At 42.0% G+C, this 12,314-nt stretch overlaps 1 protein-coding gene across 1 annotated transcript in view; it reads left to right on the top strand.

Moving 5' to 3' along the window:
* The window catches only part of LOC124739677 (skin secretory protein xP2-like), a 258,903-nt gene that overhangs the window by 14,170 nt on the left and 232,419 nt on the right, over positions 1–12,314 (top strand). Inside the window, exon 3 of the mRNA XM_047248617.1 lies at positions 298–699. Coding sequence (XP_047104573.1) covers positions 298–699 — 402 coding nt within the window. The remainder of the gene's footprint in view (positions 1–297; positions 700–12,314) is intronic.

Genomic DNA, 12,314 nt, shown 5'->3' on the forward strand with positions numbered 1-12,314 from the left:
GAGAGAGAAAAGGTTTTTCCGCTGCAAGAGCACTCGAGACAGTCGCGTCCTGCCGGGTTAAGGAATTGTTTTTGTATAGCGCACAAGAGTGTGTTAAAGCTAGTTGACGTTATTGTATTAAATATATATATTATAAATATAAATATATTGTATGTATACATATCAAACCGTTGTTCAAATAAGCAGTATTTAATCGGTCCGTTCAATATTGAGATTTTATCGTCGTTGTTGGAGTAGTTAGAGTGGCCAGTGGGTCGCAGTAGTAGGAAGTCAGCGTAGCGTCCCGTCCCGCGGGAGGCCGATCTCTCTGCGCCGCGCCGCCACGTCGCCACGCTGTATTTTCACTCCTACGCGTGGCTTCCTCCTCCCGGCCCCTCTTCCCTGGTGCCCGCTGCCGCCTCCGCCGCCTCCGGCCACGGGTGCTGCCCGCAGTGCTGCAGCTGCCCCTGCCCTTGCCCCGTGCTGGTCCCCGCCGCCGCCGCCGCCCGCCCCCAGCCCGTGCTGCCGCCCCTAGCGCTGCCCCCCAGCGCCGCCGCCGCCGCCGCCGTCCTGCTGCCCCAGCACCTCGCAGCCACCACGGCCGCCCCCAAGCGTCTGCAGGACGCTACAGGCCTCGTCGCCGCTTCTCTCGCCCCCAACGCCACCGCTGCCGCCGCTCCGGCGACCCCAGCTCCAGCCACGGCCGCCGACGTCCAAATGGTGAGTAAAGAACCACTTGTTGACGCGCCAGCCGCTGCCGCCTCCGCCAACGCCGCCCCCTTCGCACCGACTGGTCCCGAGCCGGATGGGCGCCGTAGATCTTGCCGCTGAAGCGTATTACGCTGCCAGGAATCACTTACGATACCTTCGAGGCCCTCTGTTTCATTATCCATCTCGGAGAACGGGTTGTTGCTCTCTAAATAACGCAATCGCGTCAGAGAAAGGGGAACGAACAATATAATAACTGTCGTGTGCCTAGTGCTCGCAGGGAGACTTCAAACCTACCAGTTACATTCTTCCTCTCAGAATAGCGCAAGGCATTTATAGAATCTATTTGTTTGCTGATATTTTCTGGATACTACTGTCGCCTATAAATTTATCTTGTAGAGATGGTCTTGCCATTCAGTCTCAGCTAATAATCTTCTTCACTTGCTCCAAATGGCTCTGAGCACTATGGGACTTAACATCTGAGGTCATCAGTCCCCTGAAACTTAGAACTACTTAAACCTAACTAACCTAAGGACATCACACACATCCATGCCCGAGGCAGGATTCGAACCTGCGACCGTAGCAGTCACGCGGTTCCGGACTACAGCGTCTAGAACTGCATGGCCACCGCGGCCGGCCACGTGCTCCAATCTCCTTCCTTGAAGATACCGTAAATTAGCTGGAAAAAGAGCACATTTCTCTCCTCAAACAACGTGAAGCATTCATAACCATAGTTCCTCCATTTAAACCATATAGTGTCAAATTAACCACTAATATAGCATACTTTACAGTGAGCACTAGGCCCCTCCTTCTCAAAAAATGGTTCAAATGGCTGTGAGCACTATGGGACTTAACATCTGAAGTCATCAGTCCCCTAGAACTTAAACAACTTAAACCAAACTAACTTAAGGACATCACAAACATCCATCCCAGAGGCAGGATTCGAACCTCCGACCGTAGCGGTCATGCGGTTCCAGACTGAAGCCCCCCTTCTCTATTGTCCGTTTACAGTAGAGTAAATCAAATACATTACACTTTACATAACGTTCATTCTTAATACAGGCTATTTGGTTATTCCTTGACGGACCATCATAACACCTTCCATCACCGACAGCACGGAATAACACTTCCATCTCAGCAACTGACGACGTCAATTCAACACTCATGCCCACGGGAGGTGCAGTTCCTGCTTACATTCTTGGCTCTGCACAAACAGGAGCCTTGCGACAGTTTTTTAATCCACTCTAGCTCAATTAACTTAAAATAATAGTTTTCTCTGTATATTCACGTGAATATCTTCCACTTCTCGAAGTGCTTAAGAGTGTACCATGGCGTTTCCTAACGAAACGTCACGTTACACTACACCGCCTCAGGCCGCTTCTTCCTAGTAAGTCCCACTTCAGTCTTCCGAAGAGTCTTTAAAACCTCATTACATTTGATATAGATTTTCAGACATTCTCGTTCAGTAGTCACACATGTTTAGTTATTCGTCATTGGTTTGTCTTACGGAATAGATGCAATTCTTTTTTCCTAGCTGAAGTCCTTTATTGCACTTCTACTATTTAGATCTGAAATTCGTCTCTGAATTTTCATTGCAATGTTTCACTCCCGCACAATACAGCTGGAACAACTGTTGTTTCCTAGAGCCAAAGTTATATTCCTTTTCTGCGGTGTATTCTTGGCGTCTAGCGTATTGTGCCGCAGAATCTATAAAAAATCCGCTACCTATTTTCAGTATGCTAAATTATATTTGTAGCTGATTTCATACCTAAACATTTACAATGTATAAAAGCGTGTAAGCTGCGATTTTACCTTTCCCTTAGAATGCAGGCAACTTACGTTTTTCAGTTGAAATTTTACAGTAATATCGCTAAACATTTCATGGAATAGATGAATTGATGTCTATTCATATCCCTGTATGTCCCACGCTGATCTTCCTGAGCATGTGCAACAGATAATTTTCGTATACAAATTTCATCAAATCTCGTTGTATATTCAATCCATTTGCTTTAGTATTCATCGATTCTTTTATCTTACCGAAAAGATGTAATTCATTTCTTATGCCATCACTTCTAAGACCAGTTTTTAGAGCAGGTGTGTACGAGATTTCTTTCAACTATGTGCGACACTAATCTTCCTGACGGTGCAAAACATTTAATTAATTTTGGTGTACGAGCTTCATCCATTCTCGTTGAATGTTTAGTCCATTTGTTTCAGTGTTCATCAGCTTTTTTGTCTTACCGAATAGATGTAATTCTTTCTGATCCCGCACAATTCTAGGTTAATTCCTTTGCTGCATATAGATGTCTCATTGTTGCTATTTTTATCTAGCTTTCGTCTATGCGTTTTACGTCCCACGTTTCTCTCTCAGAGAAAAAAAGCTTGATAATCATTGTTTTGTAACACAAAAGTTACATTTCTTTTCTGCAGTGTATTCTAAGTTTCACGAATATTATGCCAAACAACGTACAAATAAATTGGTTCGCGGCCATATTTATAGTTGCCCTTGCAACTTTTTAAAAAGTTAAAACTGTTTAACGCATGCTAATATCTTTCTGGCTGTTGAAGTATAATTTTCATGGAATCGGAGCTTTCCCTTGGAATGCCGAGAAAATAGGTAATCTCCAGACCATCCTCATTACGAAGAATGATATGTAATATGATCAACGGTGAGAAACATGTAATTATTCATTAAAGTGTAAGGCACTTGCAGAGCTAAGTAAGTTGAAGATGTAACAAAACTATTTGATATATGGACCTTGTTATACTTTTGGACGATTCTGGTCTCGGGGAAAATATCATCAACGATTTATTTCGTATCTGGTAAATAAGAAGAGAGAATTTTTCGTCCACTGTCAGCAAAAAGGAAAAAAAATTGATTCAAGATTTTTCTGTTTGCGAATGATACAAGTTTCACTTTGAAAGACGCGGATTGCAATGTAAATGATTTGGCAAACAGTAGAGTACGTAACATTATCCTGAGGGCTGGCTACGACAAAAAATAGGACTTAATGCTTTTTTTTTTATTCAGAACGCACGTATAAATAAAGACCAGTGTTAATAAAATAATTAGTGAATTCGCACATTTTATGTTCTGAAGACTGAAAATTGGTCCGAAGTTTTAATGAAAGTATCATATTCAGTATCTTGTGCAGAGACTAAGTGCTGCTGTCTCCACTACAAGAGTAATCTCCACTGTCACTGCCACTTAAACGTGGAAGTTTGATTCCTTTATTTACTTTAGCTTCATTACGTTCCTAGCTCTGGGACAACTGTATGTATCACAAAGACCAGAAGATGGCAATCATAACGATGATACTAAGTTAGTTCGCAAACTTTGTGCAGGTCGTTGTTCGAGTGCTTCTACATTGTAACTCTGATTCCTCTCAACAAATATCTACAGTTCCGATCTGTGCTTAATAATCTGGTCTCATTTTAAAGGAATTGCAGCAATCACTCATTCTGCACTAGACAGAAAAAAAATTTCAATTGAATAACATTTTCTTCGCCATTGCATAGAAAGTGGGTGTTACTCCACAGTTCCTATCTTCACTGTACATTCCGTAGTACTGGAAAAGACTAGTGCTAAATCTCAAATTCCATACCGAGATTGTAAAATTTCCACGAAACCGACTCTTCCTCTTCTACGCGTATTTTCCTCCTAGCAATTTATAACCTCTCGCTGTGTTGTCTTACTTATTTCTATACACAGAGTTTCACAATTCATGTTACACACTCTTACAGGTTGTAGAGGGGAGTTAATAGATGTTTTACACAGGAACCCGTGTCCGGAAACATCATACAACGACGATAGGAAGCGTCAAAGTTCTAGGCGCCGATGCCTGTTAATGTATGTATACAGAGTGTGATTCCTTGACGATGTTAAAAAAGTTCAAGGACGATAGAGACGGATAAATTTTTCAATTTGAGGTAAGGGTCACTGGTTCGGAAACGAAATAGTTTCAAATTACATGCTAAAATCATTCCGATAGATCTGTGGCATTGGAATACATATACCAGTACTGTTGTTGCTAAGATGTATGGTATGCAATTTTCACATGTGGTAATATTGACCAAAACAAGAAAAAATGTCCAGAAAACATGGGCTCTGAAACGCATACCGTAAAAGCTATGAGCTCTAGTTCAGTAGAGGAGACGTATTTCACACTAGCGAAGACGAAAAAGCGTTCATAGTCGTCTGTTATGCATTACAGAGCCCATGTTTACTGTGTACTTTTTCCTTTCGTGGCCCATACTACCCACATCTTTAAGTTGCATACCCTACAATCGAAGCAACGACAGTACCGGTACATGTATTCGACTGTCAGAGATATCAGAACGGTTTTCACGTATAACTTTCGACTCGTTCGCTTCCGGTAGGGGGACCTTTACCTCAGATCGATACATTTATCCTTCCCCATCATCCCGGAAAGTGTGTAACATCATCACGGATTCACCTCGTATGTACAAACATTTACAAGCGCCAGCGCGTGTAACTTTGACGTTACATACCGTTGTTGGGTGACGTTTTCGGAAATGCGTTCCTGTGTAAATCTTGATCTACAAAGTCCCCTCCACAACCTCTAAAAGTGAGCAACACGAATTGTGAGACACCCTGTATTACCGTCACAGATCTTTTGTTTTTAGTACATTTTTTTTCATCAGAATTGTCAGTGTTATGATTTTCTCCATACATGAAGAACCCAGTCGGTACGGGGGAGGAAGATATAAATAAATAGAACAACACTATCACAAATGTGGATACAGAACCGACGCGCTGTGACCCTTATACAACCACACTGACGGTATTTGTCGAATGGCCTTGCGGTGTTTTCAGAGAAAATTCTAGGCGAAACAACAGCTGCTTAAGTCTGATAGATGTGTAGTACCTTTAATAACAGAAGAGAGTACTGTGGTTTCACTTATAAGCAGAAACGACGTGCAACAGGGAGTTGTAATTTATACAGAGTGAAGAACAAAGGACACAAGCTAGAAAACAGTACGAGTCTTTTTAAGTGCATAATATGAAAAAAATGTAGCATTCTCTGGATGAAAACTTCGCACTCACGGTAAATCGTCAGCATAAAAATTACCGTTTAGGCATGGGGGTACAATATTTCCTTGTTCTGGATTTTAAAAACAGTAGTTTTACGGGAGTCGGTAGTGTTTGTTTTCCATTTGGCTCTTAATATAAAACACAGGCAAAGGAAACGTTGAGCGTGGGGAAGCTGTCTGCGAAAGATTACATCACCGTTCTAATGACAGGAATTGTTGTAAGACTGAATTGTATGACTTTTATATTTGTGTTTTTTGTTAAACAGAATGAAGGATCGCGCAAAATGCCTCACTGTAACGTGAACCGTAAATTACTTAAGATGATAATAAATGTGAGTATGCGTGGTCTAGATGGTAAGTAGACGACCCTGCGTTCCGCAGATGGTCTCACAATTAAGATTTATTTGTGAAGGATATACGAGTAGAGTTAATTTCAAATACTAATTCTCTCATGCTTCAAGGACGCTGTGGCCACACAAATTTTGTTGTTAACTTTCTTACCACGCAGTAGTTGATTATTTTCGCTTCTTGTTCACTTCGGACACCACCTCCCTAAGAATAGATTAATTCTACCGAAAATTATCCAAATATATTCGTGACGCTAATCATCTGTCAAGTACATTATCAACGGACAAACAAAACTACAAAACAGAAGGAATCCCAACAATTTTAGTGGTATTATGCTTACAGCTAATCAAAACTGAAGTAGCTGTTCCATTTTCAGTTTCCGCACTGACAAGTAAGACTATTCGTATCGTCAATACATTCTTCTTTTCTTTTGCTTTTACGCTATACCTGCTCAGGGTCGGCATGGCTGTTATCGGGTTCTCGGATTTGGAATTGTTAATGTTAGAGCGTAACAGTATGCCTTGTCTGCCGCCACTTCCCTACGTCCCGTCCCTCTGGAGACAATTTGAGTACCCCAGCTGTCTGTGTACTATTATCCATGTGAAAGTGTGCGAACGTGTCCTAAATGTCTGCGAATCGCATAACCAAGACGATACGAGGGCACCAACCCAGTATTCATACAGTCGGATGTGGGAAACCACGAAAAATCACATCTAGGCTGGCCGGCACACCAGGCCTCGCCCTTACCGTGCGGGGCGGATTCGATCTGAGGCGGGAGCGCGGAATCCCGGAAGTGGCGGGGTAATACGAGCAGCTGTCGTTGCGGTTATTTACATTGTCTATGTAGGCTACTAAGTGAAATTCTGAATTTTCAAATTTCCCATTTTGGTACCCCATATTTTTAAAAATTCCATTTTAATTTATTTTTATTAGCAACCTCCGAATCAAAGTGTTGCATCAAACATCTAGGGCAGATAGATCACGTCATGTGGAACAAGTGTTATTATAGACAAAATATTCGCTCACACTTCCCAACGACATTAGGCGTGCATTTGAATTGGTTACGTCTCTGAGAGCGGCACGGCGCAGGCATTCTACGACACGTGTATGCGTTGTGTCCTGGTTGAGTTATAAAGTACCTTTCTGATGCTTAAAATTCTCTTGCTGAAAATCACTCCGTCATTTTACTGAGATAGGTAGTATGTAGCACACCTGGCTATTAGACCCCGCTATTTTGGTGAAATCTCGTCGTCCTAGGGCCCGCCGAATGCTGAAAGCCGCCCGTAGTCGTCGAGAAGCGTCAGCGAATATTTCGTTTCTAACGAAGGTTGTTCCCCACGACGTGATCAATCATCTCGCGACGTTTGATGCAAAGACTCAAACACCTTGTGTATTTATCTCGGAAATTCTTAGAGCGCCTTCGATCAACATTATATTTTTCCATATTTCCCGCCTTATGTGCACGAACTGAATGTCGAATGACCAAGCACAGTTAAAAGTGTAAACCAAAATGAGAGGAAACGTATAATGTGGATACGATGTCTCTTTATACGTATGGCACCCGTTTCTGGATAACTATATTTCCGTCAATTTACATTCACTCTACTGTATTCTCGTTTTGTAGCGGTAATGCAGTCGTTTTTTATGCAGCTAAACGCTGGTGGACAATTCCTTAAAATTCGGAAATAGTTTTGAAACAAAGAAAAAGTTTAAATGACCCACAGCCTAAGCGGAAGAATCTCACATTCATTTGGTTATTTTGCAGTCTCGTAGAACTGCTTTTTAACACCCCCACGGAAGGACGACTTTTTTCAGGAGCAGCAACCTGAAGTAAGTTCATGTAGCAGTGGAAACGCTATATATGTCATACAGCGTTTTACCAAATGTAATGCACAGCTGCACACCGCAGTAACATGGCTCATAATGTATGTACTACAATCACCTGACCTTGATCCGCTGCGCCACTAAAACCCAGTTTCCTCGTTCACCCCACACCAGTACGTGCATCTCTTGTTGTTACTGCTAAACTTCTCCTGCATTTGACCTTCGTCGAATCTCGGGATGAACATGACTTTTTCAAGGCTTGTAACCGTATTGTTAATTCGCTTCTGCCAGCCTCAGACATAGACGTTAAGTACGTTGGCAGTTTCACAGACATGAAAATATCCATCCATAGGGTAATGCTGCCTTCTTAAGGAGACGTTAGGTCTCCTTCAAAGGTGGAAAAATCTCCTTAGCTTCTTGTGTGTTTCTCGATAAAGCACCAGCAGTAATCGCAGGTTTTCAGTTCCTGTGAGTCACTTCGCACAAACTCCTACAGTGTGCGTTCGATGTTTGCCACAGTTCTTCCAGTATCATTCATAATATGTTCCATATTCATGTTACGTGCCTCTGTGAACTATGCACATCAACCAACTGGAAGACGGTTCTGGTCATCCAACGTTCTAAAGTTTCGTTTACCTTCTGCGTTTTGTCTGTTACTATTTCTTGTGTTGGCGCTCTTATTTTCAGCTCCATCTACCAGTACCGTACACATAACTCTCTATACCTGGCATCCTAAATAGCCGTTGTTCATTCTACATTTTTTGGAAGTTGTGATATTGCGCTGCGAAGCTGTTAAGTATCTGTATAGTTCGAGACACGAAGAAATCCACAAGAATTTTATCTAAGCTGGTGCAAAAGCCTATGATCCTGCCGATGGCTAGCGTTAGACAGAACACCCCTTTTATTCTTTGAACAGGTCAAGATATGTGAAAGACGTATTCGGCAAATAACACTACATAAGGAACAGCATAATTTTGTTCTGTAGTTCGTCCTCTTAATCTTGTATCGACCGAGATAATGAAGCAAGTTTTCCTAATTCAACGACATACTTCTAACGTCGTTTGAAAGTTATTAAAAAGATGTGTACACTGATATAAAACTTGTTGGTGTGAGTGTCGAAACCTTTTTACAAAAACGGAGTTGAAAGTTGTTCTCAAGTTGCACGTCAAGGCGGCTGGAATTATGTGTCTGTTGTGCTCCTTCGATGTATTAAGCCTTTCGACCTTTACTTGTTTCCGTAAAAGTTCTTCACTTAACATCATTAGATATGACGTTTGAAAGATTTATCCTAATGCTGTTCTGGGACGCCAGAAGTTCAGTTTACAGCAGTCGTAGCTGATCCTGTATCTATGTCGTATAAAATAAGTCCAAGTGGAAATACTTTTTATCTTAGTATCGTAGGCCTATCTTCCTGCTGCGTATAACGACACTGTCTGCTATGAAAGCCCCACGCGGCAGTGTTTACTACACTGTAGTCGATTCCTGAGTGTTTCCCTAATATTTTGACACATTTCTAAGATGTTTGTGTGAAAAGTTTCGACTCCAGCATTAACAAGCATTATATTACTACACTTTCGGATGCCGTTGTCAAAAGTGTATCGTTTCTTTCAAATGATGTAAGAGGTAAGAGGATTAGCACACAACAAAATTATGTATTGTCTGCCTGTTCTCATTTTCCGAAAAACACGTTTTGAAGTCTTGAACGGTTCACAAAATAGAAGCGGTATTACGTCTTTCGAGACGTACTTCTTCTTCTCTGCCTTTCCCCGTTACTCTAGGAGTCGGAGTTAGAACATGGGTTGAAGCCCATGCCCTTCTTGACACCACAACTATCCTCCCCCCACTCCCACTCACCGCGGGACGGAATCTGTGGTGTGTACTCCACCTATGTGCGTCTAGAGTAAATCCCATGTCAGTGTGTCTGAACGTTTTCGAAATCTTTGCGTTCCTTATATCTGAAGCGATATGCGGGTACCACCTCGGTATTTGCCTAACGGATGTGAAAAACCGCCTAAAAACCACGTCCAGGCTGGACGGCTCACCAGCCTTCGTTTTAATCCCGGGCGGACTCGATCCGTCGCAGGTTCGCCTCCAGAATCACGGAATTGACATGTTAATGCGCTTGGCTATCCATGTGAGTATCCTGTATGCACGGGTGAAACACACAGAAGAAAACACGCCTTTTAAGTCGTTATCGTGAAAGATGAGACCTGTCCATACCAAGTAACAGGTCGAGGCTACGATGGTGCATCGTTTTTTCTTCTTCGCTCCATTTCTACTAAGAGAAATATCGATTTTTTGTGTGTGTGAACTTTATGCTGATTTATGGTTCTCAGAACGTCGTTAATAAGAAAGTTCCATTTTAATAACGTAATTCGAGGTTTTCATACTTATAATGGAGGATGCAAGGCCTGTTCCGAACGTAAAGCACGCCACGTTTGTTGTTAAATTATGTCTTAACTTTTCACAGTATGGTTGACAATATAGCTCTACACTCTCAGCAATGTTAATGATTCTATTTCCACTACAGTATTTCGACGACTGCCTTGTCATTTCCACAAGTGGTGGGACCTATAATCTTCTAAATTCTCTCCGTTCGAACTATGTACCATAAACCATCTTTTTAAGAGATCCTGGCTATTCATGCTACCGAGATAACTTTATGACATGACGTAAACTGAAATTTCGTATTAAAATCCTCCTGGGTGTACTACCGCGTCATTTTGTAAAATACTTAAAATACGAATATATCCGATGTTTCGTCCGTGCTACAGTGGCCTTCTTCACACATTGACTACGTGCCCTGAAGAAGGTCGCTGCAACACTACCGAAACTTCGGTTATTTTCGTATTTTCACTATTTTAAGTATTTCATGAAATATCGCGGCAGTATACTCAGAAGGATTTTAATAAGAAACTGACATTCGTCGCGGAATCCTACGTCTTCATATCCAAATTTCGTAATTTCTACGTAACCAAAAACACAACAGTTTTCGTATAAATCTCCATTTCCCCATTTACCGCTTCCGAACTAAAGATACAGCATGCACACTTATCTTCACTACTAAGTGCTATACTTAGGCGCTAGCGACATGAAACGTTGTCTTCACGCCGATATTTATTTATTTTTTTTATTACCGCTACTATATCTGCTGACCATAACCACTTTTGTAAGCTGCTCATTTTGGTCTCCACCAATGTCTTCATATCTAATACAGTAGATTGTATTTTAGGCTCTCAGTTCTTTGTTATCTGAAGAGCGTTTCTCACTGAACCTCATACTATAATATACATGCGTTTACTTCGACCAGATCGAGTGGATCCTTGTTCCCAAACCGCGAAAATTAATTCCTTTACTGCTAAATGTTGATTTAAGCATGCGTTGCAAGGGAAAAAATAATTCATTAGTCCTAGGAGTGTAAGTCTTCGAACAAGAAGTATTCTCGCATTTTTCGTATCAAAGGCTAGCTCTGAGTGTGGGACCATTGCGTAGCATATCCTTTGCTGAGCACCACTCATTGGCATGGGAGACCAATGTCTATAACAGTGAAACGTTTTATATACCATTCGACACTCGAGTTACAGGTGCGGTATATGGTGCCAGAAATAGTCTTTCGACACTGAAATAATTTGTGTGAAACACAGTGATGGTTGTAAAAGATAATGGCACGTTTATAGTTACGAAATGTTTATATCTGAGGACATAAACATCATTGACTTGTGTAACATTAGTTAAAGCCTCACGTATTACAATATTCTGCTGCTTTATTTTTATAAAAAGGTGGAGACATAATTTTAAAATTGTCTTCTGTGATGTAAAACTTCCTTCTTTGGCCCACTGCAGCAAGACCGAGCCAAGTAGTGCAGTGGTTAAGGCACTGTATCCATTATTTGAAAGGAGAGAAGTTGAAATACCTTGTCCATCCATTCTGATTTAGGTTTTCCGCAGATTCCCCAAGTCACTTCAGGTGAATGCCGCTACGGTTCTTCGAGCAAAGAAAAGACACTTCTGTGTCTCTTTTCTGATCGAATCCGGCTTTGCTCTCAGTCTCTAAGGACCACGTCGTCGATGGGTCCGTACGTTATAACAATCCTTTCCCTTTTTATGACGGGACGTGAGTCTGCTGTCTTCCTGCTTGCAGCAGCAGTTCTGAGTTCGTGAACATCGTCTTTTGTTGGCTCGTAGTACCCCATCAACCTGGCACTCGCTACCGAGTTGGGTCGGTGAATGGGCAGCAGTTGAGTGCACTATCCTGTCACCTACCCTGAACAGTAGCGGACTGCGCTGTATTGCGGGCTTGCATACTCTCACCGCCCGCACCGCTGACAACAGGCAGGAAAATTTCGACATCTTCCTTCTTCCATGTTCATTCTGCGATACATATTCCGCAGTAATGTTCA

Source organism: Schistocerca piceifrons, chromosome 1 (assembly GCF_021461385.2).
Source record: "Schistocerca piceifrons isolate TAMUIC-IGC-003096 chromosome 1, iqSchPice1.1, whole genome shotgun sequence".
In the NCBI taxonomy this organism is placed as follows: Eukaryota; Metazoa; Arthropoda; class Insecta; order Orthoptera; family Acrididae; genus Schistocerca; species Schistocerca piceifrons.